Source organism: Eschscholzia californica, unplaced genomic scaffold (assembly GCF_041429995.1).
Source record: "Eschscholzia californica isolate CP2 unplaced genomic scaffold, dmEscCali1.0.p SCAF_1, whole genome shotgun sequence".
NCBI classification, from domain to species: domain Eukaryota; kingdom Viridiplantae; phylum Streptophyta; class Magnoliopsida; order Ranunculales; family Papaveraceae; genus Eschscholzia; species Eschscholzia californica.
In genome coordinates this window covers 54,101,045-54,126,660 of record NW_028238198.1, presented here as the reverse complement: position 1 = coordinate 54,126,660, position 25,616 = coordinate 54,101,045, and the positions used below count along the sequence as shown (strand labels likewise).

Genomic DNA, 25,616 nt, shown 5'->3' with positions numbered 1-25,616 from the left:
TGACCATTGACCCGACTCAATAAAAATACCGGATGCTAACAGCCTTTTGGCCAGGTGCCTTTACAAGCACCCAAGGGACTAGGCTATGTGGTCTCCCTAGCATGAGTTATGAGAAATTCAATGTTGATTTTCGAGTTTTCTAAAGGGTTATTTCCTTAATGGCCCCCTATTTTGTGACCGGCTTCCCGCCTGGTCCCCCACTTTACGAGAAATACCCATATGATCTCCTTCCGTTATAACACCGTTACTCTCTCTCTTCCATTTCTTTTCTCTCTCCTCCAGCATGTTTTCTCTCTCCTCCAGCATGTTTTCTCTCTCTGCCACCTCGTTAAAACCAACTCATCATCTTCTCCGGCGAAGGTCGCCGGACGACCAATTTTCCGGCCGGCGACCTTCAAACCTAAAAAAAAATAATTTTTTTTTTTATTTCATTTTTCCCCTCTCTCTCTCTCAAAACAAAAATTTTTTTAGTTTTTTTTTCACCTCCTCTCTCTTTCTCTAAACTCCGGCGAAGGGGTAACCCCTTCGCCGGAGTTCGGGAGACCTTGAAGGTCTGCCGGAACAGAGAGAGATGAGGTGAAAAAAAATAATTTTTTGTTTGTTTTAAGAGAGAGAGGAGAGATGAAATAAAAAGAAAATTATTTTCTTTTTAGGTTTGAAGGTAGCCCCGCCCGAAAAATTGGTCGGCCGGCGACCTTCGCCGGAGAAGATGATGAGTTGGCTGGTTTTAACGAGGTGGCAGAGAGAGAAAACATGCTGGAGGAGAGAGAAAAGAAATGGAAGAGAGAGAGTAACGGTGTTATAACGGAAGGGGGCCATATGGGTATTTCTCGTAAAGTGGGGGGCTAGGCGGGAAGCTGGTCACAAAGTAGGGGGCCATTAGGGAAATAACCCTTTTCTAAACATACCCAAATAACATGAGATAATAATATAAGCGTGTAGGGTCACCTCGTTCATCTCGAGTTTGAATTTTGATTTCGGCGTACAAAGAGGGTCCGTTATACTTTAGATTCATACTTGTGTGGAGAGCATGATCTTCTTGTTTAGAGATTGATATTTTATGAATTTTGATTTCGGCGTACAAAGAGGGCCCGTTATACTTTAGATTCATACTTGTGTGGAGAGCATGATCTTCTTGTTTAGAGATTGATATTTTATGAGGGCGCTTGTACCCCGTGTCGGTAGGGAGCAAGTTTCTTCGTCGGACAAGCTTGCTCGTGCTTTGAGGTTCAAAGGCATGCCTTCGTGAATGCAAGGAAGATGTATAGATGTATCTTCTCTATTATTGTATTTGACTTTCCTGTCTTGCCAGTTATGTCAGAGTGATCGGCATGTTGAGATGTAAGAGCAAGACTTAGCTTAGTGAGATAAGAAGCATTTTTCTGAGATTATATGGGATCCAATTGCTCCCACTCCACTGATGAGAAAACAGGAGGGAAAACTTAGATTAAGGGAGGACATGTAAATGTTGTAGTTTTGCTATTATTTTTTTACATTCCTTGACGGGGATACACGGCGGATCATTATGATATACAACGCGGTGTGGCAGAAAATTCCCCTTGCTCAAGTACGTATACGTTTAACAGGAATCTCTATATACAAATATGCAGGATCCATAAGAAATACCATATAGATTTGCTCCATATATGTGGATGACAATCCTTTTTCGTAACAGGTACCCCAATTCTTTGATCAAGAAAGATTAATCGCCCATGATCTCAATCAAACTGTAACCAAACTCCTTCCTCATCATCCAATTTGCTTTCACTCTCCTGATTCTCATTGAATTCTCTGAATCTCCAATTTCAGAATAAAATCCAGAAACCTGCACATAAGCTGAAGGGTTATTTGGCTCAAGCTCTATCAATGCTTTTGCAGCTATCTTCCCTATTTCTTCATTCTTATGAACTCTACAACTCCTCAAAAGTGAACTCCACATTCTAGAATCATTCTCCGGTGCAACTCTCAATAAATTTTCTGCTTCCACCAACTTCCCTGCTCGTCCTAGAAGATCGACCATACATGAGTAATGTCGTTGATCAGGGTAGAAGCCATAAACTGTTTTCATGGAATCAAATATCGACAAACCTTCTTCTACCAAACCCGAATGACTACACCCTGTTAACACACTCAATAGAGTAATGGGATCAGGCTCTAAACCCTGTTCAATCAAGTTACGAAGCATATCTAGTCCTTCACTTCCCATTCCATTACGAGCAAATCCAGCGATGATTGATGTGAAACAAATCAAGTTTGGGTTTTTAATGCGTTCAAATATCTCTAGTGAGCATCTGATATTTCCACATCTTGAATAAGCATCAATCAAAGAAGACGAGACAACTTTGTCGGATTCAAAACCTGATTTGATCACACAAGAATGAACCACTCTGCAACTAATGGAATTCGTGAAGTCCTTCGAGGATAATGCTTTTAAGGTTGTTGATAAAGTTACATGATCGAATCCTTCTCCTTCATCTACCATCAAACAAAACAACTCTATCACGTCCCTTGTAATACCACAGTGCAGTAATGAAGTCATTAGTGAGTTGCAGCACTCCAAGCTTCTGTCAGGCATATCATCAAAAACTGATACTGAAGTTTCAATCTCACCACATTTACCATACATATCAATCAAAGCAGATTGAATATGCAAGCTTCCTTGATCAAAACCCTGTTTTATAATGAAACAGTGAGTTTGCTTCCCAAGTTGAAGATCTTGGGTCTCACTTGATAAATTCAAGAATGCTAGAAATGAACGTATCGAGGGCTTCTTCCCCCATAATTGCATTTGATTAAAGTACTCAAGAGCTTCAAGAGAAAATCCATTATTGGCATAAACAGAAACAATGGAGTTCCATGAAATTATGTCCTCATACGAAATAACGTCGATTGATTTCTTCGCACTAATCAAGCTTCCGCAGCTGGAGTAAAAATCTACCAAAGCATTAGCCACAAATAAATTTGATGGAATCAACCCAACCTTGATTAAATGGCAATGGAGTTGTTCTCCTTCAGTCAAAAAATGCCCAATACTGCATCCACGAATCAAATAACTAAAAGTAACAGCATTTGCCTGAACATCATCGAGTTTCATTCTTGAGAAAAGCTCCAGCAGTTCGCCAGAAAATCCCAGCTCACATAGCCCACGCAAAACTACATTCCACGTAGCCAAATTTCTTTCGGGCATTTCATCAAACAGGTTTAAAGAAAGATTAGGATACCCAGCTTGCATATAAAGATCAATAAGTGCTGATCCAACAAACAAATTAGAATGAAATCCAAGCAAAATAACTCTACAGTGAACTTGAAATCCTTCTTGATGAAACCCAGAATTATTACAGACACTCAATATTGATGAAAATGTAGAAGGGTTTTCTTTGATTCCTTGAGAAATCATTTCCTTGAAGAGACCAAAAGACTTTATTGAACATCCTTGACGAGCGTAACAAGCAATCCCCAAGTTGAAAGAAACAGAGTCTCTCATAGGCATTTTTTCAAACACTTGAAGTGCAGAATCTATACATCCAGATTTAATAAAACTGTTCATTTTCTGGTTATGGGTATATACAACATCAGCAAAACCCCCTTCATAGTGGAACAAACGAGAAGTGCAATACAGAGTTAGAAAGGTGAATCTAGGGATTTTTGTAATCAGGGATCGTGAAAAAATTATCAACGTTTTAGTTTTCATTGCTAATACAAATTTATTTTCCTTTAAGTCTTTTTATTATTAGGCCGCGGTTTTGGGAATAAAGACCATTATTGACTTACGAAGGATATTTATTTTTTGGCGTAGAAATGAACTAACTTGTCTCTTGCCCCCTAATCTTCATCTTTCTCAAACCTCATCCCACCACAAATTCCGGCTACCGACAATTCCCGCCACCACAAATTTCGATCAATACCTTCATCTCTCACCTTCTTTCTCTTAATCTCTCTCTCCCTTCTTCGTATTCTCTCCTCCTCCTCTTCATCCTCCTCTTTTCCCTTTCTTTCTCTCTCTTATTTCCTGAAGATGATGAATGGGTGAATCAAAGAAGTTTGACCATTGGTTATAGCGTGAATGGATGCTCCTCCTTCAACCAAATTAGTTGTCACAGATAACTCATAAATTGTTGTTCTTGGAAACTTTGTGGCTCTTTAACAATGATAAGGAAAGTAAGGCTATGTGATTTGGTTGGGTAAGGTGTAATCCAAGAAAGTTTACCATTTACCATTAGTTATAGAGTGAACTAGTAGTTTTACTAAATCTTTATTAAGAATAATACTACCACCATTATAACTACTACTATAATTAATAATATCACCAATATTACCTCTGTTATTATTCTTCTTTAATTTGTTGAAGAAATAGGCTTTAGAGAGAGAAAGAAAGGGAAAAGAAGAGGAAAAGAGAAGGAGAAGGGAGAGAGAGAGAGAGAGAGAGAGAGAGAGAGAGAGAGAGAGATGAAGGTGGTCGTCAGAATCAATGGTCGCGAAAATTGTTGGCGGCCGAAATTTGTGGTGGAATGAGGTTTGAGAAAGATGAAGATTAGGGGGCAAGAGACAAGTTAGTTAATTTTTGGCCCAAAAAATAAATATATCTCCTAAGTCAAGAATGGTTGACTAAGAGCATCTCCAATGTAAAACTCAAAAAATCTTTATTCATCCTATGTGTCAAGTTCCAATTGAGATTCTCACTCCTAAGTGGCGGAAATAGAGATCCTCTATTTTTTTTGTCTCCGATGCAAAACTCTAAACTTATTTTATTTACGTATGTTGTGTAGTTATTTTAGTAAATAAATAATTAGTTATTTAAAAAATATAGAAGACTCGATATTGGTTGAAAATCAAGTATTAACGACAATTAGAGATATCTCAAGAGGAGACTCTATTTCTAGAGTGTCCTCTTGAGATATCTCTATTCCACCCTCGCCACGTCATCTTAAAGATCCAAATAGAGTGTTGCATTGGAGAGAGTTTTTAAGAAAAAACTCTAAAAATCATATGCGGCACTCAAAGTTTCTAAGATCTAGTGTTGCATTAGAGGTAATCTAAGTCTTTATTCCCTAGAGATTTTTCTTTATTCCCCAAAGCCGCAGCCTATATTATTATTATTGTTGTATTTTTGTTAGATATTGATTACAGGTAGTTATTACAAGACATTATATCATATGCATTGATTCATCAAATGATGTGATAAGCACACCGAAAGTCTGTCTAACTACTTCGTTTATATACAAATTCAATACATTCTGGATTTGCACTTCTATGGAAATAAGCCTCGAACCTCCGTATTATGGAGTAGACGCACTACCAATGATGGGCCTAGAAAGTTTCCTAAATAGGTCACCACCCGCAAGTATACGGGCGTCAAGTAATAGTTCCGGTAAGACCGGTTCGTTCCTCAGAGACTAAGTGAAACCTATTCTAAGACTTGGAAGTAAGACGGTTTTGAAAATGGTTTTGGTTTTGGTGATAAAATAATAAAGAACAAAATAATAAAACAAATAATGATACAAGGAACTCAAATGGGGGGAGATGACCTAGGGTATCTGGAATCCACCAAATAACTCACTTTTAAACACACGAAATCAACTGACTAATTCTCTCGTTTTATAACTCAGAATTTCGGATAATGAACTATCCTGATTCCGGGAGATGTTTTCGATAAAATCGGTTTTTTTACTCATAAAAGTGTAATTGTCTCATTTTGAAAAACAAATCTCTAAACTACAATCTATCAATTAATAAGTATGCACCGTCAAATGATTTAACCTAAGCACGATGCATCAAATCTAAAAGCATAGACGGTGAAAAGAAAATCGATTTAACAAAAGAACTTAAATACTAAAGCACAGTCAGAGAATTAATCAATTCAAAATATGTTCTAAAAGATCGAATATTTGGTTTCATCCTCAACCCTAGATAGAGAATTAGTTAATCATAATACTATATTGAAATAGACATAAAGAATAAAAGAGAATGGAAGAAAACTAAACTTTTTCTCACTGATTTTCCACTGGCAGCCAAACTGGGCCTTAAGGAAGTGATTTCTTTATGTTTTTCCAGAATTCTGCCAAACACACCCTCAGGGAAAACGATTTTCTCATCTTCCCGGAAATGGATTCCCTGAGGGAAAATTATTTTCTCGCCTTCTCCAACTATCTTTCTCTCTCTAAACTTTACTGTTTTTTTCCTTTATCTCTCTAAACAATAATATAACTCTCTCTTTCTTTCTCTAATAGGAACAGTAAAGGGAGAAGAAGATGAAATGATTTTAATGTAGTTTTCAAATTAATTCAATCTCTCTCTCTCTACAAACCAGGAGCTTTCTCTCTCTCTACTCTTTCAATCTGATCTTCTCTCTCTCACAAAGAGAAGAATCAGAAGAAGAAGAAGCAGAAAACAGTAAACTCAAATTCCTTCTCTCTCTCTAAACCTCTTTCTTCTTCTTTTGCCGTCAGATGATCTAACACCGAGAGCTCTTTACATCACTCTGTCTCTCTCTCTAATATAGTCGGTTTTGGTTGAGCTACCAGAGGAAGACCCTCCAGTCGAGATGATCACTAAGAAGAAGATGACTCTGTTTTATATCCCCCCCAAGAATTCGTTCTTCAGCCGAGAGAATATATCTCTCTCTCTCTAGAAAATATATGTTCCAGCAATAACTAACCAAATCATCTCTTCCTCTTTCCATGTTTGAATTTCAAGAGAGATATATGGATATCTTCTCTCACTTTCCAACTCGGTTATAATCGAGTCTCACCTTCATCTCTTTGAATATCTCTATTGAATCCAGAGAATACTTTCTCTTTCCATCTCGGTTCTATTTAGAGAAAAGAACTTCTTTCTCCATTAATAGATTATCTTACTCATCTGTCCTTCCCTCTCTCTGTTTCCTCTAATATCATCATATCATCATAGAGAGAACGGTTTAGAGAAAGATGGAAAGGAATAAAGATATTCCCAAGATTTTGGGCCAATCCGAGAACGTGAGCTGTCAAACATGAAAGATTTGATGCTTCTCGGCGGATAAAATTAAGTGGGAACGCAATCTTCAGATGCTGCCATGTGTTCAGTAAAAATCAAAGACGTCCATCTCCGTATGTTTGCGCGGGGGAGTACTGTAACTAAAACCCGCGATGCACCTGATCCAGATCCATTGAGAAATCCCGGAGGCGTCCTGACATGCCCGAAATCATACCGCCCGCGCGTATTGCCGTCCATCTGTTGCACTCTCTTCTTGCCACGTGTCTGCCGAGCTCTTTGATCGGCTTTAGTTAATTGACTTGGACATGAAAACTTTCACCCTCTTTATTTTTTCATCCGGACTCCGATTTGACTCCCGTTTTCGTCTACTAATTCGTCTTGGACTCTACTTCTTAACCGGGTACTAAAATTTCCAGAACACCATAACCTCCAAATGATCAAAATGCCCTCAAGTATGTTATTATCACGTTTTTATCTAATTTTCGAGCACAATTCCATAGAAGACACCTGAACAAGAGAAACTTAAAAATCATCAAAGAAACCGCTCGAAATAGACTAACTAACCCGAGTTAAGAGATTCAAATGAGACATTTTCATGTCTCATCAACCAACTAGGCAACCTGTTGCCCAAATCTTCTTGTTAGGAAAGAATAAATAATGAATTCACTTTAAGGCTATGCCATCCTAAGGTGCTGCTAAATGGAAGTATCTTATCAACGTCCATGAATGATAAATCATAGATCGAACTGCCGAATCAGAAAAATTGGGTAGTACCAAAGATGGAATCGCCAAATAAAAAAAAATCAAAGCTTTTCTAAGTAAACTTGCCTGGAGTTTGAAATCCGAGCCCAATGCTATTTGGGTACAAATTTTAAAATCCAAATACTTTAAGAATAACCTTATCCTTAGATCATCTCCAATGCAAAGCTAAAAAAAATCTCCATTCATCCTATGTGTCAAGTTCCAATTGAGATTCTCACTCCTAGGTGGCAAAAATAGAGATCCTCAATTTGTTTTGTCTCCAATGCAAAACTCCAAACTTATCTTATTTACTTATGTGCCATAGTTATTTTTATAAATAAATAAATAATTATTTAAAAAATACAGAAGACTCTATTTCTATTGATTGAAAATCAAGTATTGATTAATTGGAAAATTAGAGATATCTCAAGAGGACACTTTAGACACTTTAGAAATAGAGTGTCCTCTTAAGTTATCTCTATTCCACCCTCGACAATCATCTTTGAGATCCGAATGAAGTGTTGCATTGGAGAGACTTTTTAAGAAAAAACTCTAAGAATCATATGTGGCACTCAGAGTTTCTTAGAGCGAGTGTTGCATTGGAGATGCCCTTAGTCCGACTAAGCAGGGGCACTCCTGGATATGGAAAGCTATTCGCAACCATTATGACATCATAGATCTGCTGACCATAAGGGAAGTTCAGGAAGGCTCGCACATTAGCATTTGGAATGATTTCTGGATCCCTCGCCTCCCACCACCCTTAGCTAATACTGCAAACTCCAATCTAAAATGGATTTCTCAACTAATCAGGTATAACTAACGGAATGATCAGCACTACATCATTAAAGCCATTAACATAAAAAATGATTGTCATGATAAAATTCAATGGAACATTACTAAGGCCTCATTTGGATAAGCGAAATTTTTCTGCAACTGCTTTTCTTTTAGTGCTTAAAGTTTGAGCGCTTTAAAGAAGTTATATTTGATCGTTTGGTGATGTTACAAAAAAAGCTTTTTGTTACATAAATTTTTTATGGCGCATTTGGCAAAAATAAGCTGAAAAGACTTTTATAAGAATAACATATTAAACGAAATTTCTACATGCTTATAAAATAAATCTATTAAATTAGTTGTTTCAATTTACTAAACAATCAAATCATTCTAAGCGGAATTTATTAAAACTAATTACTACGTTCCAGTAACCACTAGAACAAAGTATAACTAAGAAAAATTCGTGACTTAATTATTCTCAGTTTGCAGTGACTATATCATTTGCTATAGAATCACAGATAGTGTCCATTTGTATATGGTTTTGCTGATTAATTGGTTGTGAGTCCTCATGGCCTTCTTCATTTTCTTCAGCATAATCATCATCATCATCATGTTTTACTGTTTCATCATCATATTCTTACAACAACCAATCAGTAGTCATTTCTTCGCGAATGAAGTTGTGGGCTGTCATGCAAGCTACAACTATTAATACTTGTGTTTCATAAGGATATGGTGGCATCGATTTAAGAATTGGAAATCGCACCTTTAATACTCCGAAACACCTCTCTATAACACTACGCAATGATGAATGACAATGATTGAACAATTCTTTTTGATTTCTTGCATGACCGCTACGACGAAAATCAGGAAGATGATACCGTACACCATGATATGAAGCCATATAACCGTTCATATTAGGATATCCAGTATCAACCACATAGTATTTACCTAAGACAATATACATTTATTGATAAGATTGTGTAGTGAAAAGAAAAAAATACAAAGTGAGAAATTACCTGGTGGTGGATGAGGAAAATTTTTTGAAGGGTTATTGAATTTTATATGGTGGAATCAAAAACTTGATAGGCCCAAATTGGGTCTATTCCCCAAGTGTAGGGATCAAGTTATAGTACTTCTAATAAGTCCGAGAATCGTTCCAAGGGACAAGCAATTTCACCTAAATCTTAAATTAAAACCCCTTTCGAAAATTTGATTTGATTTTTAAAACTAATTTAAAAAGAAAAGGATAATAGACTAAAGAAGAATGAAATCAAGATGGGAAAGAAATATAGGGTTTTTGATTCCACCACATAAATTGACTATTTAAAACATGCATTCAATTAACAAATTCCTTTTTTCATATATAACTCAAAATCTAACATAATAAACTATTTAGATTTCGGATGATATTCTTCAATACCACATTTTAAAATCAAGTAATTTTAATTGATTATCATATAAAGGCTATATTCCTTAACAATCATTCATCATCTAATAAGCATATCCCATCTAATAACTTAACAAAAGCATGAAATATCTCACTATGAAGCATGAACAAGGAAAAGATTATAAAATCTATATGAACTAACAATTAATAGGCATTAAAGCTCAATATAGGGATTCATTAATCAATAACATCTCTCAAAATAGGTCCAAGTATGGGTTTCCTCTACAACCCTAGTTACAAGATTAACTAGTTATTAAATTTAGAGACATATACATGATAAAACAAAATACATGGAAATAAGTAAGACAAAGAAAAAAGTCACCCAAATCCTTGCTCCAATTGTTCCTAAGTATGATCCAAATTATGCTCCAAATCCAATTAATAGCACTTTTAAAGTAGGTGAAAGTAGAGAGGTTTAGAAAAGAAATTAGAAATGAATGGTTGTAGAAAAGAAATGAGGGAAGAAAATTGGATATAATTAGAAAGTAGATTTAGAAATTAGAAGAGAAAGAAATTGGGTAGAAGAGGTGATGGAGGCTAGCAAAAGAAGAAAGAGATTGTTTTAGGGTTTGAGAAAGAAAAGATAGTAGAGAAAGAGATAGGTTAGAGAAGATATGGGAATGTTGGAGAAGAAGAAATGAGAATGAGAGGGTTGTTGAAGTCTAGTGTTAAATGAAGGAGAAATGCGTATTATATAGGGTTAGGGTTTTTATTGGGTTAAATGGTAGAGATGGGATGTCTTGGACGACTATTTTGGAAAAAGAAGGGGATAAAACATAAGACCCTAAAACTAAAAGATGTGTCTGGCGGTGATGAGTTCGCTAGAGCTCATTTATTTATCGTCAATGTACATTCATTAGTCCTTAATTTTGGTGAAACTAATGAAGTTAATTAGTTTTTCAGGAATAACACATAAATGTGAAGAAGTCAACAATCGTGGAAATCGATGCATTATTTCGTACTCGAGAGATGGGTTTGGTGCAATTAAATATGTTGGGGGGGTTGTTTAACAACGAAGGCGTTTTCAAGGGGGCATTTTACATGGCCTTAAAATGAAAAATAAGAAAATTCAAATAAGCCACTTGAATACTTGCCTGTTTGCAAAAGTGGGATGTAGGAATTAAAGGTAAAGTAGGTTGTTTGGAAAGTGGGTCCTACCAAATCATAAAGTCTTTATCAAAAATCTATTAGATATCTTCAAATATGGCCCGTAATTCAAACGGGGGATGAGATTTAAGTCCAAAATCGCATGATCAACGAGTCTAGAGACCAAAGTTAATCTGAAATAGAAAATAAATCCACTCAAAGTAAATTACATGTCTATCCTCTTATTATCTTTTACTGCCTAACCTATCCTAAGTTAAAAAAAAAAACAACCCAAAATAAAAGATACCATAATATATAGAGATTCATTACATTTATTTCTTCAAAAACAAACTTTCTTTCCCCGAAAAAATCTGTCTTTTTCGTTAAGCATAACAAAAAAAATTAGCCTTTTCTGTTTCAGAAAATTAACCAAAAAAAAAGTTGTCTTTTTCTCAAATATCAAACAAAAGAGAGAGAGAGAGATAAACTCTTATCTTAAACACGCCCAAAATAAACCTAACAGAGAGAGAGAGAGAGCATCGAGTAGGAAAGAGAGAGAATCCATTGTTGGTTTCGTTCATCATCATCAACAATAAAGAGTAAGTTATTTTGGTTTTCATCATTTTTGTTGTTCCTTCAACTATGTTTATGATTTAGATTGATTTCTACAACACAAAACGAATTAGGTTTTGATTTTTACAACTTCAACTATGATTTATTTTTCTGAAATTGATTAGTTAATAAGAAATTTCTAAGGTTTAGTTGTTTCGAAGTGGTTTAATGGAAGTTATTTTCAAAACCCTAAATCAGTTCAAAGTGAAGAGTATGTTTCTTTTTTGCATGCAACAAAAAATTTGTATTGTTACCTTGTCTCTGTTGTTGTGTAATTTCTTTGAAGAAATGGTTTCTGCTTAAATTTTTTATTTTAGACCGACAATTTAGGGTTCTATCTAATTTAGGATTTTGTATTGTAGACTTTCAAGCATAGTGTTAGATTCAGAATATAGTTACTTTCAATAAAAACTTAATATTTTGTCTAGCATTATTAAGTTTTTATAAAACTTTATCAATAGTTACCTGTCACACCTGATTTTTTTGACAACCATAGAACATTACATGGTGTAATATGGGAAAAAAATGAGAGAATAAATTGGATTGTAAAAACAATGTCATTTTTTTGTCTAGCATTTTTGAAGTTTATCATAGAACCTTGAAACGGTTACTGTTCAAAACTGGTTTCATAAGAAAAATGACTTGTTTGACTAGCATTTTTTTTAGTTTCTTATAGAAACGCATAAATGGTTACAACCCAAAGATGTTGAATTGGTTTGTTTATTGAACTTTGACAGGCCTGATTGTAGGTTGTATGTGATTTTGCACATGGAAGAACTTTATATCGAATCGAACTATAAACATTTTTCTAACGAGATGCCAAAAGATGATTGGACAAAACTAGCGCAAAGGAAGAGGGGTGAACTAACTTGGTTGTTGCTGCATGAATCGAAGGATATATGGAGAAAAAAATGTTTAAGTACTTTAACTTGTATTTTGTAACGGACTATGTGATAAAACGTAGCAAACATGTTTATGTTTTAAGTTTGAATAACATCTTGAGCAGTTATGGGATTATTTATCAATGTTCTATAATACCACAATTATATTATATTTTAGATGTCGTTCAACAAGTTTATAGATACAATAAAGATGTTACTCAAATTTCTTGGACACTACTGAAACTATACAATTATAATACGTGGTAGGGCAAAGGCATGATGAACTCAAACACTTAATGTTGAATCCATTGATAACATATATAACTAAGGAAACAAATAGTTCGTACAAAAATATATCAAAAATCTGGACATTTTGATTAAAATATAACAAAGGCTAAAACCAACCTGCTTTGATTGTATTGAAAATTGCTAAATTGCTAGAAACATCAAACAAATTTTTCTAGCATGGTTCAATGGGTGTAAAGATACCAGTAAGATGTTGACAAAATTTCTCCAACACTACCAACATTTTTCAGTTTTTCGACATTTTGTAACTTACTCTAGCCAAATACATATGAGTATAACTACGATAATATCGTAACCATTGATAAAATTTAATAGGAAATAAGAAAATTCTCTTGTTTAAATACGATAATCTGGTAACATTGATCAAATTCTCTAAACATATAAAAGACATAAGTAGAATATTTATGTTTCTAGCAGAATAAGTAAACCTACATAATCAAAATTTAAGTTAGTTATTATATAGCTGCCGTGCTTGAGGCACTATTGTGATAAGCCGGTTTTTTACACCGACCGCAAACTCTCATTTTTTTGGGTATGTTTCCTGAGCTCTCTCTTCTTACTGTCCTTGGTCTTCCCGGTTTTCTCTTTGTTAACGGAGGTAGTGTTCTTGTTTCATCGATGTACTCCATTGGCTCATCATAATTTGGTATTGGGTAGACATAACATTGATAAGTGTTGACGAACGCTTGTTTGGTGAAAATGATCAAAAAAAAAAACTTGTCGTATCACCATCATAATTCTTGATGCACAACATGGCATGTTGACAAGGGATACCATCTATCGACCACCTACCGCAACTACATGTGAGATCAATGAGATTGACAGAGTAGAATACGAATGTAGAAAATGTTAGTAGATGTCACTAGAATCGATAAAATGCTAGTAGAATACGAAAAATGTAACAAAAACAATTTCACGTTATACATTTTAATTACTAAAAAGTATTTGTTAACCTCCTGTAACAAATTCATTCAACAGATATTGATAGAATGAAGAATATGCTAGTAGAATCAATAGGATGCTAGAAAAATAGTATTTGCATTTTAACCTAGTGCAATAAATACATTCAACAGATGCTAATAGAATGTAAAAGATGTTATTAGAATCAATAAGATGTTAACAAAATAGTATTTGTTTTTTAACCTATTGTAACAGATTCATAACAGATGCTAATAGAATGTAGAAAATGCTAGTAGAATACCGAAAATGTAGCAAACACAATTTCACTTTATAAAACTTTTTTATGAAAAAATATTGAATTAATAGAGATTTCAACATTCACTTTTTACCAAAAAGTGATAAAAAAAATGTTACATTTAAGTTTTTTGTTAAAATAAATAATATTTTTAAGAAGATTGTAGTAATAGAGATTTATATATTCTGACGATCAATTTAAGTTGGACATACCTCACAAACGAATTTGTAGATGTCTAATTAGATCGAGGTAGAGATAAAACGCAAATCACAACTTCATACTTTCTTGAAGTTCAAGAACAAAGAGTTACAGAGAGAGAAATTCGTTTTTGGGATTGAGCATCTCGTTTTAGGTAAATATCCATTGATTTGGTAGGTTACTTTAATCAAATACAACATATTTAGAAATAATATACTTTCTTGAATTCAAAGAATATAGAGTTACATAGATAGAAACTCGTTTTTTTTAGAGTGCAACTCATTTTTGTTAAATATCCACTGATTTGGTTAAATATTTATGGAGTTTATGGAAATAAAGATTGGTATTAAATATCCAACATAAATATTCTTTCATAAAATATATGGAAAGAGTTATTAACTTAACCAGTATAAACCTTTGGTTTACCAATGGTTAAAAAATATTTATGAAAGGGCAAAAATGAGAGATAATTAAAGGATTGATGCATGAGGCCCACCAAACAGTTAATTTTTGGACTTATTTTACATTTTTGGTTTATTTTGGTTTTATTTTATTTATTAATTTAGGAGTGGATATATGACTCATTACCCCCCCTATTTTTGGACCTTAAATTCAAAAATGCTAATTCAAAATGGGGAGGATTGGGATTAAAAACCCTAAATACTACCGCCACCTATAAAAGACAGGAGCCGACATTCTTTTGAGGGGGAGAAAAACAGGAAGCCATTGAAAACTAGGAACGAATTTGTAGAGGAGTTTTTGAGCCATTTGACAGCAGCGGAGTTGGAATATCAAAGGGGACAACAACTATAATTGGACGAAGATCAACATCGAAGCATCATATGGGTGACATCTTTTTCTTTCTTTTTTATTCAACTACTTTGATTATTGTAATGGATTGCTAGACTCTTCACCTAGAGTAAAAGATGAAACCATGAATACAAATAAATAATATTTTATTATAATGATTCTCTTAAGTATGTTCTTTATTGTTTGAAAATATTAAACTCTGTTATTCTTCACATGATACATTCTTCATTATTTATTCTTCTGGTTTGATTTATCATATTTAGATTTTAATCTTTAATGGTTCATACTTATTGGTTGATAAATAATAGTTGAATTGTTATTATTTATTTTTAAGAGGGTTTAATTCTTAGGTGACTATATGCTTTAAAGAAAGATATATATATATATTTTCCGATATTTGGATGCAAGCGGTATACCAATTATTGAGTTGTAGATAGAGAAATATTAATGGTTAAATATCTTTTTATGAGTGTTCGTGGTGGATTCTAAACTCTAGGATTTTTTTTTCTCATATTAGTCTCTTTCCTATTGAAATATTAGTCTCACTTGATTATTTTATTTTTTCATCAAAAACGAATCTCTAAGTTTCTTATTCACTAGTTTAGGATTAAAATATAGTTTCAACTTGTCTTCGTGGGATCGACCCGTACTTGCTAGGTCTACACTACATAGACCCGTGCACTTGCGGATTTTATTATAAAATACGGATTTATTTTAGCCTATTATTTAGGTTAGTTTAAATACGCATCAAGTTTTTGGTGCCGCTGCCGTGGATAAGTTAGGAAATTTGTTTTGATCTTGGATTAGTTAGTTTTAGGGTTTCAAATTTATTTTCTTATTTTTATTTTGTTTTTGTCTTTTTGGATCACTTTAACTTGCTTTTCTTGTTTTTGGTGTGTAGTTCACAAAAGAAGCTACAGAAAAGGAGCAAACAAGGAGGAGGAAATCAAGAAGACAAAGATTTTTTTTATTTTAGATTTTATTTTATTTTTGGTGAGAGAGAGACTTTCAGACTTTCTATTTTTATTTTTGTTTTAAAGTTTTGACCCTAAATTGGAGGGCTTAATTAAATTGTAACCGAAAACCAAAACTAAGCCTCGGGTTGGAACACTCGCGGGGAGAGTGGCCCGGGTCGTCTACAAAGGTCGTCACCCGTCTTGAACGGGAGGTAAATTTCTTGAACACCCACGAATCTCCTGTCAGTGGGTATTTGTGTGAATTCGTGTGCTTAATTGTTGTAACCGGACTGTTACTGTAATCATTCTAGTAAGGGCACTAACCCAGTTACAAGATAGGAGACGGATTTCATCACCGTTCTCTTGCCCACGTAGGTAACAACATTCACGATCCTAACCCTCACCTAAGAAACTAAAATCTGATTTAGACATTAGCCCCTAAGGTCTCGAGCTCATAGGATCTTTGAAACGATTCAGGGACTTAATATTTATTTGGGCATTCCTAAAGGGAAAGTTCACTCAACTCTTTATAAGGTCGCCTCGAGAAGAGGAAACGTTACCAGGTTGGATGGCTATCACAACGTTTATCGTTGGTCGTCTCCAAGAGTTGTTTGACCGTAGTACTTGGACGGAGTAACCCTCATAAACATTATAGTTCAAGCTTTGTTACGAAATTGGAGCTGTCTAGATTTTTAAGGTAAATCTGACCAACTTGTCTTTCGTCTAAATTTTGCTTAGGTTGCTTGGTGGAGTCAGCCTGATTGTGTTTGCTTTCCTATAGGTTCTTCGTAGTGATTCTTTGGTTCGAAAAAAAAAAGTTTTGTTGAAAATATCCTTGGTCATTGGGCTCTAGTTTATGGCCGATAGATATCGTGATAAGAGAGGTCGTTTCATCAGTAGAGAAACACATTTAAGTAATCTTTTAGCGAATATCTCTTTGAGTGACACTATGGGTGAAAATTTGAACCAAGCCGGGGGTGGAAATCCACCTATGACACTCAGGGATTACATGAATCCTACTAGAACATGTCAGCCATCATGCATACAGTTACCCCACACCACAACTCACTTCGAGTTAAAACCAAGCATTATCTAAATGCTCCCTGTTTTTCGTGGGGATGAGAACGAGAATCCCTACTACCATGTTAGGGATTTTGAAGAGATCTGTGGGACTATGAAATTCCCCAATATGCCTGATGAAATATTGAGACTTAGGTTGTTCCCTTTCTCTTTGAAAGAGAAAGCAAAATCTTGGTTGTATGCCTTATAACCCCATTCCATTACTACATGGGAAGAATTGAGCAGTTCGTTCCTTCTGAAATTCTTCCCGAAACACAAAACTACCTCTTTAAGGCAAAGTCTTAACAGTTTTGTACAACAAGAAGGGGAGTCTCTCTACAAGTATCTTGAGAGATTTAAAGAACTTGTATTGCAGTGCCCACACCATGGTTTTGAGAAAATGAGACTAGTCCAGATTCTCTATGACGGACTAGACTATCCCATTACATCCATGGTATAGTCATTCTGTGGTGGCGGTTTTACTTCTAAACCCGTCGATGATTGCATGACATTTTTAGAAGATTTGGCCGAGAAATCCCAGCAATGGGAAACTTCCAGAGGACCCCCTACTAGGGCTAATCCTACTCCGAACAGAGGTGGCATTTATAGAGTAAATGATTCGGAAAACAAACTTGCCGCCATAACTAGAAGGATAGAAGCCCTAAAAATGTGTCAGCCTAAAACCTTAATGGAGGGTCCCACTCGGGTCATGAGTGTCGGAAATGAACCCATCTCTTATCCATGTTCAGTCATACAGGGAACAAATGTACCTTATCCTTTGGTTCAGATGAAAGAGCACAAGCTCATGCTATCTACCAAAATTCTAGGCATGATAATCATCAGAAGTATGATCCTTTCTCTAACTCATACAATCCAGGTTGGAGAAATCATCCAAACTTTTCATGGTCTCAAGGTCAACCTCAGGGTCAGTTTAATAATTTTACCAACCCTTCAGGTTTTAGCCATCCTAGGAATCCTCCTACCCAAACTAGCACCCAAAATTCTTCTGAAAGTAAGGGGTTATTAGAGGATACTATAAAAATGTTAGCTAAGAGCCATATAGAGTTTAAGGGAACAACCCAACAGTTTATGCAAGTTACCACCCAATCCTTGTCTAGTTTACAAACTCAAGTGGGCCAACTTGCTGAGGCCCTAAATCAAAGAGAAAATGGTAAGTTTCCGAGTCAACCTGAACAAAACCCTAAGGCCATACAAGATAGACGACCAACTGACCAAGCCAATGCTATATCTACTCTAAGGAGTGGAAGAGTTGTGGATAATAAGATAAGTGTTCCCCAGAAAAATGAGTCTGAGTATATCCCTTTGTCTTCATCAAATAAAGTCCCTAATGATGAGCCTGAGAAGGCTCCTGAGTCTGAAGAACCACCTGTAGTATCTGAGCCTTACATTCCTAGAACTCCATATCCTCAACGTCTCGTAGAGCCAAAGAAGAAGTCTCAGTATGAGGAGATAATGAAAATATTTAAACAAGTCAACATTAACATTCCATTACTAGATGCAATTAAACAGATCCCAGCTTACGCCAAGTTCCTTAAGGACCTATGTACTAGAAAGCGTAAGATGAATGTGCATAAAAAGGTCTTCTTGACTCAACAAGTGAGTTCTATTATCCAGCAAAACCTCCCATCTAAGTACAAAGATCCAGGAAGCCCTACATTACCTTGCACTATAGGGAACCATAAGATTGAACGAGCTTTGTTAGATCTAGGTGCCAGTGTCAACCTTCTTCCTTACTCGGTGTACTTACAATTAGGTTTGGGAGAAATAAAACCCACTTCTGTAGTCCTTCAGTTGGCAGATCGGTCTGTCAGACGACCACGTGGCATAGTAGAGGATGTTTTGATAAAAGTTGGTGAGTTTATCTTTCCTGTAGATTTCATCATCTTAGATACTGAACCAATTCATGATACCCAGAGTCAAATCCCTGTCATTTTGGGTCGACCATTTTTAGCTACATCAGATGCTGTCATATACTGTGGAAGTGGTCTTTTGAGATTGTCATTTGGAAATATGACGGTGGAGATGAATATTTTTAATGCGGGACTTCACCCTGATGACATAGACGAGTTCAGTGGGTTGAACTTGGTAGAATTATTAGTTCAAGATGCATTACCAACAACTCAGTCGAGAGATCCTTTAGAAACTCTATTGGCACTTTTATGCTTAGATGAGGAGGGTAGTATTAATGAGATAGATAACATGTCAGAGTCTACCTCCTTGTTAGTGTCTGAGCCGATTACTTTGCCAACCTTAGAGTCACCACTTCCATTGTATGAGTCAAATGCTCTAACACTGAACTATGGACCCACCATAAAAGATGATGATGAATCTTGGCTGCTCAATCTAGTAAATGAGAATGATGACTCGCTTGACTTAGTCAAGGACCTGGAGTTCTTTAAGGACACTAATGACATCATCGTTAAACAAATTATAGAGGGTTTATCTGAACCAACTTTGGTAGAGCTTGAGTCTGGTAACCTAGTGATTCCTTTGGAAGAACTTCGTGTACCTGTTTTAGATACCTCTTGTTTAACTCTGGGTGTATTTGATAATCCTCTAGATCCTCTTGTGTCGTATCCCTCAGGAACATGTTTAGAAGTTTGTGCAATACCTCACTTGGTTTCTCCTCCCTACCTAGATCCTTTCTAACAGGACTATACTCTTTCTAGTCCATGGCCAAACTTAACGACTTTATTATCGTCTAAGTTTGGGGATTCTTACCTGATCACGATAGTCTCACGGGTACTACAACATATTTACACAAATGTGAGACTATCCTTCACTAAACACTTCGTGTCTTGGGTAGATCCACAGATGTTTCACTTATTGGTTTATGGAGCTGTTCTTAAGGTTTTTTGAATCATCTGTTTCGTCTGGCTGAAGATGTTAAACTAGCGCTTTCTGGGAGGTAACCCATGCATAGGACTTCTGAATCTGGTAATATCTCTCCTTCATCCTGTTTTTTTTTTTCGCATAGTCTTCAAAACATTGAGGACAATGTTCGGTTTAAGTTTGGGGATAGGGGATTGAATTTTTTAAGTCCTTATTTCAAATTTTCAAAAATTCAAAAGGGTTCAAAATTTTTAATTTTTGGATTAAAAATGTGAGTCTAGTTGGTTTTGCTTGTTAATAGGTATAGAGTCTAGTTGGTCGAGCTATTCGTTTGCTAATGGTTTTTCCATGAATTTCGAGTCTCGAGGTTGTCGTACACTAGCCATGTGAGTGTTACTTAGGTGAAGAGTAGACTTTTCTGGGAGAACTTAATTGATCATTAGTGGAGATTTAACCCATGTGAGATTCTGAGCCTTTCTTTTTGCTTCGAGTGATCTCTTCTGTGTTAAACTCCGAGTACAATGAAGAGCTACTCAACCTCGCAATATTGAAAGAACTCATTTGATCTCTTGAGTTTAAATTTTACAACCACTATAGATGTCATCAGGAAGTAAACCCTTCTCTTGTAGTCTGAGAAACTTGAAAGCAATGTCAACTAGAGGAAAATAGATCTCATCCATCATTTAGAACCCTGAGAATAAGGCATGAAGCAAAATGAAGAGAATTATACCCAAGGAAAGAATAATGTCAAGAAAGTTCTTTGTGTATTTGAGTTTGATTACCAGAAAAGTACTATGAAAAAAAAAAGAAAAAAAAAAGAAGAAAAAAAAAGAAAAGGAAATAGAAAAGAAAAAAAAAATGTTTGTTTAGTTGTTTTTGTTTATCCCTTGAAGTAGTTCTTGAAGATTTGAAGACGTTGAGTTCTCAGGAGTTCTAGTCATATCCTCATTAGTGTCTATCGACCTCTAGGAAGCATTGTTAGACAGTAGATCAGGTGAGAAGAGTTGGTTAGCTTTCCGATTCCATATTAGTGGTTGTTTCCTTCTTTGAGATCAGTCGTTTACCAAAAATTTAGTCTGTCTTTTTCATGTGTTGAGTTTTCCTTCATATTCATACTAACACATAGAGTGAACCATTCTTGAGTGACTTTAATTTTTGAGTGTATGACTGTGAGGCAGTAGTCGAGGCGAAATGTATCGAGACGGTAATCGAGGTCTTGTCTTTTCAGAACCGAAATGATACTCATATTGGCTGGTCATGTGCACTTCGAGTCTTGATTACTAGTGAAGGGATTTTTGGCGTCTGTATGGTTTGGTCGACTTGGGTTTCATTTCTATTAACCTTCGAAAATCTACCGGATAAACATTTTTAGTCCTTATCATATTTAGACCCTTCTGCATTTTTGAGATTTTTTTTAATTTTGTGGGTATATTCACTGCAAACCCTCACGAGACGAAACTCGTCCTCTTGGGTAACCTAGAGGATTAACGGCTTGTTGCACGTGCTAAGTGCAATCGTGATTCCCTACGAAAGTGGTGAAACGGGTATGGTTTTATTTTTCTGTTTTGCTCGAGGACTAGCAAAATGTAAGTTTGGGGATGTTTGATGAGTTCGCTAGAGCTCATTTATTTATCGTCAATGTACATTCGTTAGTCCTTAATTTTGGTGAAACTAATGAAGTTAATTAGTTTTTCAGGAATAACACATAAATGTGAAGAAGTCAACAATCGTGGAAATCGATGCATTATTTCGTACTCGAGAGATGAGTTTGGTGCAATTAAATATGTTGGGGGCTTGTTTAACAACGAAGGCGTTTTCAAGGGGGCATTTTACATGGCCTTAAAATGAAAAATAAGAAAATTCAAAGAAGCCACGTGAATACTTGCCTGTTTGCAAAAGTGGGATGTAGGAATTAAAGGTAAAGTAGGATGTTTGGAAAGTGGGTCCTACCAAATCATGAAGTCTTTATCAAAAATCTATTAGATATCTTCAAATATGGCCCGTAATTCAAAATGGGGAGGATTGGGATTAAAAACCCTAAATACTACCGCCACATATAAAAGACAGGAGCCGACATTCTTTTGATGGGGAGAAAAACAGGAAGCCATTGAAAACTAGGAACGAATTTGTAGAGGAGTTTTTGAGCCATTTGGCAGTAGCGGAGTTGGAATATCAAAGGGGACAACAACTATAATTGGACGAAGATCAACATCGAAGCATCATATGGGTGACATCTTTTTCTTTCTTTTTTATTCAACTACTTTGATTATTGTAATGGTTGCTAGACTCTTCACCTAGAGTGAAAGATGAAACCATGAATACAAATAAATAATATTTTATTATAATGATTCTCTAAAGTATGTGCTTTATTGTTTGAAAATATTAAACTCTGTTATTCTTCACATGATACATTCTTCATTATTTATTCTTCTGGTTTGATTTATCATATTTAGATTTTAATCTTTAATGGTTCATACTTATTGGTTGATAAATAATAGTTGAGTTGTTATTGTTTATTTTTAAAAGGGTTTAATTCTTAGGTGACTATATGCTTTAAAGAAAGATATATATATATATATATATATATATATATTTTCCGATATTTGGATGCAAGCGGTATACCAATTATTGAGTTGTAGATAGAGAAATATTAATGGTTAAATATCTTTTTATGAGTGTTCGTGGTGGATTCTAAACTCTAGGATTTTTTTTTTCTCATATTAGTCTCTTTCCTATTGAAATATTAGTCTCACTTTATTATTTTATTTTTTCATCAAAAACGAATCTCGAAGTTTCTTATTCACTAGTTTAGGATTAAAATATAGTTTCAACTTGTCTTCGTGGGATCGACCCGTACTTGCTAGGTCTACACTACATAGACCCGTGCACTTGCGGACTTTATTATAAAATACGGATTTATTTTAGCCTATTATTTAGGTTAGTTTAAATACGCATCAGGCGTCTAGGTTCTATTATTTGGAAAATGATGGATTGCCATGTGTCAGCACTACAAATGAGAAGAAATAAAGCACTAAATGCTTCTAGGGTTTAAGAATGGAGAGCTAATGTGCTTCCTGGACAAGGATATTAAGTGGAAGCAGCTTTTATAGCCATTAGATGAATCAAACGCAGATTTGGACAGATATGATATGGATATCGGTTGTGGGACCACGGGAATAGATTGCAACACGGTACACTGAATCGTGCCTGTAGGGTCCGTCTCGATTCTAAGCGGGATCACGGGAGTTGCATTATCCAGGCTTCACGAGTTGCCATGTATCCAGAGCTGTACCGCCAGCCAGAAACTATCCCAACAAAGTCCCGAAAATTGACCTGTTGTGCACCAAATGTTGACCTGGTTTTGACTTTACATAATTCCCTCGTTCGGACTCCGATTTGACTTCTGTTTTCTCCTACGGGCTCGTCTTGGACTCTACTTTTCACCCATGCACTAAACTTGACCAAAATACCCTTTATATTTGTTTCTAACCGTTTTCACACCTAACTCTGCAAAATACAACCTAATCAAGAAAACCAAACATTTTATTATAATAAGGACTCGAAGCGGACTAACTCGGGTAACTTAAACGACTTAGATTGGATATTTTCATGACCCATCAAAAATCCCCTAACTTATATTTTGCTAGTCCTCGAGCAAAACAAAATAAAAGAAAAATCTAACTCACTTTCGGAGGAATTCCGGTTGCATTTAGCATATGCAACAAGCCGTTGAACCCTTAGGTTGCCCTAGTGGACAAGTGTTGTCTCGTGAGGGTTTCCAGAGAATGTACCCACAAAATTCAAAACATTTCAAAAATACAATCGGGTTCAAAAAACACTTAAAGTCAACTAAGATGGACCAAAAATGTTTATCTACTAGAAAATTTTAGCAAGCTAATAGGAATCAGTCAAAGTTAACAACACTATACAGACGTTAAATATCTCTTCACTAGTAATCTAGACTCGAAGTGTACGTGATAGAACCCTGGTCGCTATCTTAATACATTTCGCCTCGACTTTGGCCTCACATACATACGCTCTAAGGATGAAATCACTCAAGAATAGTTCGCTCATATGTGTGAGTGTGATCACTAATATAGACTCAACACATAAAAAGGGATGAGCACAACATTTTAAAACGAATGATCTACGAAAAGGAATATAACCACAAAATGGAATGGGGAAGCTCACTTACCTTTCTCACCCACTCTACCCTCTAATAATGCTTCCTAAAGGTCAACGAATACAACTGATGAGATGGATGGTGATGAGATCCCGAGAATGTCGACGTCTTCAATGTTAGAGAACTTCAAGCAACTTCCAAACTTCGTTTTTTTGCTTTGAACACTTATTTAACAAACTAAAGTTCACATAACTTTTACATACACTTTCTGTTTTTTATTTTTCACTTCAAATTTTTTTTTTAACTATTAACAACACACAAATACCAACACTAGTATTCTCAACAATCAACTTTTTCTTCTTTCATACTTTGCTTTCACATTCTTCTTTCTTTATTTTTCATGTCTTCATTCTCAAGAGTCATATGATGAATGGATGGTGGAGTATCCGTCTTCCTAAAAGTTGACACTATTATCGGGTTTCATGGACTACAAGAGTAAGGTTTATTCGCTATCCTGATGTCACTTCTAGTGGCTATGGAAGTTGAGCACACGAGATCAAATGAGCTCTTTTTATTAAAGTTACGAGGTTGAGTAACTCTTCACTCTGCTCAGAGTCAACACAGAAGAGTGCGCTCAAAGGTAATAGAAAGGCTCTGAAATCTCACAAGGGTTAAGTCTCCACTGATGATTAATCTAGTTATCTCAAAATCGTCTACCCTTCACTTCCATAATACTCACATAGCTAGCACACAGACGACCTCAAGACTCGACATCCATGAAGAAACTTTTAACAACCGGATATTACGATCAACTCGACTCTATAACTATTGATAAACCAAAAACCACTATGAGACTCACATTTATAGTCCAAAATTGAAAAAATTTTGAACCCTCTTGAATTTTTGAAATGAAGGACTTAGCAAAAGTTCTTCCCTATCCCCAAACTTAAACCGAACATTGTCCTCAATGTTCTGAAGACTATGCCAAAATAAAAAGATGAGAGGAAAGATATTACCAAACTCCACTGTCCTATATCAGAAGCATGGATTGCCTCCCATGAAGCGCTTAATTTATCGTCTTCAACCAGACGATGATGAAAGAAAAAGGAAAGAGAAGTTACTGTAAACCTACTGGATTAAGGGTTGATGACTCCCCATATAATAGTAATCGAAAAATTTGAGGGTCAACCCAAAAAATGAAGTATCCAAAAAGGTTCAGTCTCACGTCCATGAAGTGATATGACAATTTAAGTAAGACTTTCAATGTGGATGAGTTATCCCCAAACTTATATGAAACTACAATCATTAAGTTTGTCACTACACCCGAAAGAGTATAGACCTAATCAAAAGGGTCTATGTATGAATGAAAAACTAGGTGTGGAACTGCAAAAACATCTAGACCTATTCCCAATGAACCATATGCAATTAGAGGACTCTCAGGGACAGATGAACTTATACACATTTGGTCTGTTATAGACCACCCTATTGGTTTCTCCAAAGATGGAGACGACTCTGGGTTAGGCTGACTAGAGTCCTCTTCTGATGGGCGAGGTGTCTCTAAAGTTGACACCATAATTGGCTCCGAGATTATGAGGAGTTTCGCTTT

At 35.5% G+C, this 25,616-nt stretch overlaps 2 protein-coding genes and 1 pseudogene across 2 annotated transcripts in view; 2 read left to right on the top strand and 1 right to left on the bottom strand.

Annotated features, from left to right (window-relative positions):
• The window catches only part of LOC147567637 (uncharacterized), a 185,084-nt gene that overhangs the window by 26,177 nt on the left and 133,291 nt on the right, over positions 1-25,616 (top strand). The gene's annotated exons all lie outside the window — the stretch shown is intronic.
• On the bottom strand, positions 1,419-4,005 carry LOC147567646 (pentatricopeptide repeat-containing protein At1g74600, chloroplastic-like). The gene has a single exon (XM_086669883.1). It carries the CDS (start codon positions 3,689-3,691, stop codon positions 1,703-1,705), a length of 1,989 nt encoding a protein of 662 aa, XP_086526009.1. The 5' UTR covers positions 3,692-4,005; the 3' UTR covers positions 1,419-1,702.
• LOC147567645 (uncharacterized) lies at positions 16,925-20,194 on the top strand (annotated as a pseudogene).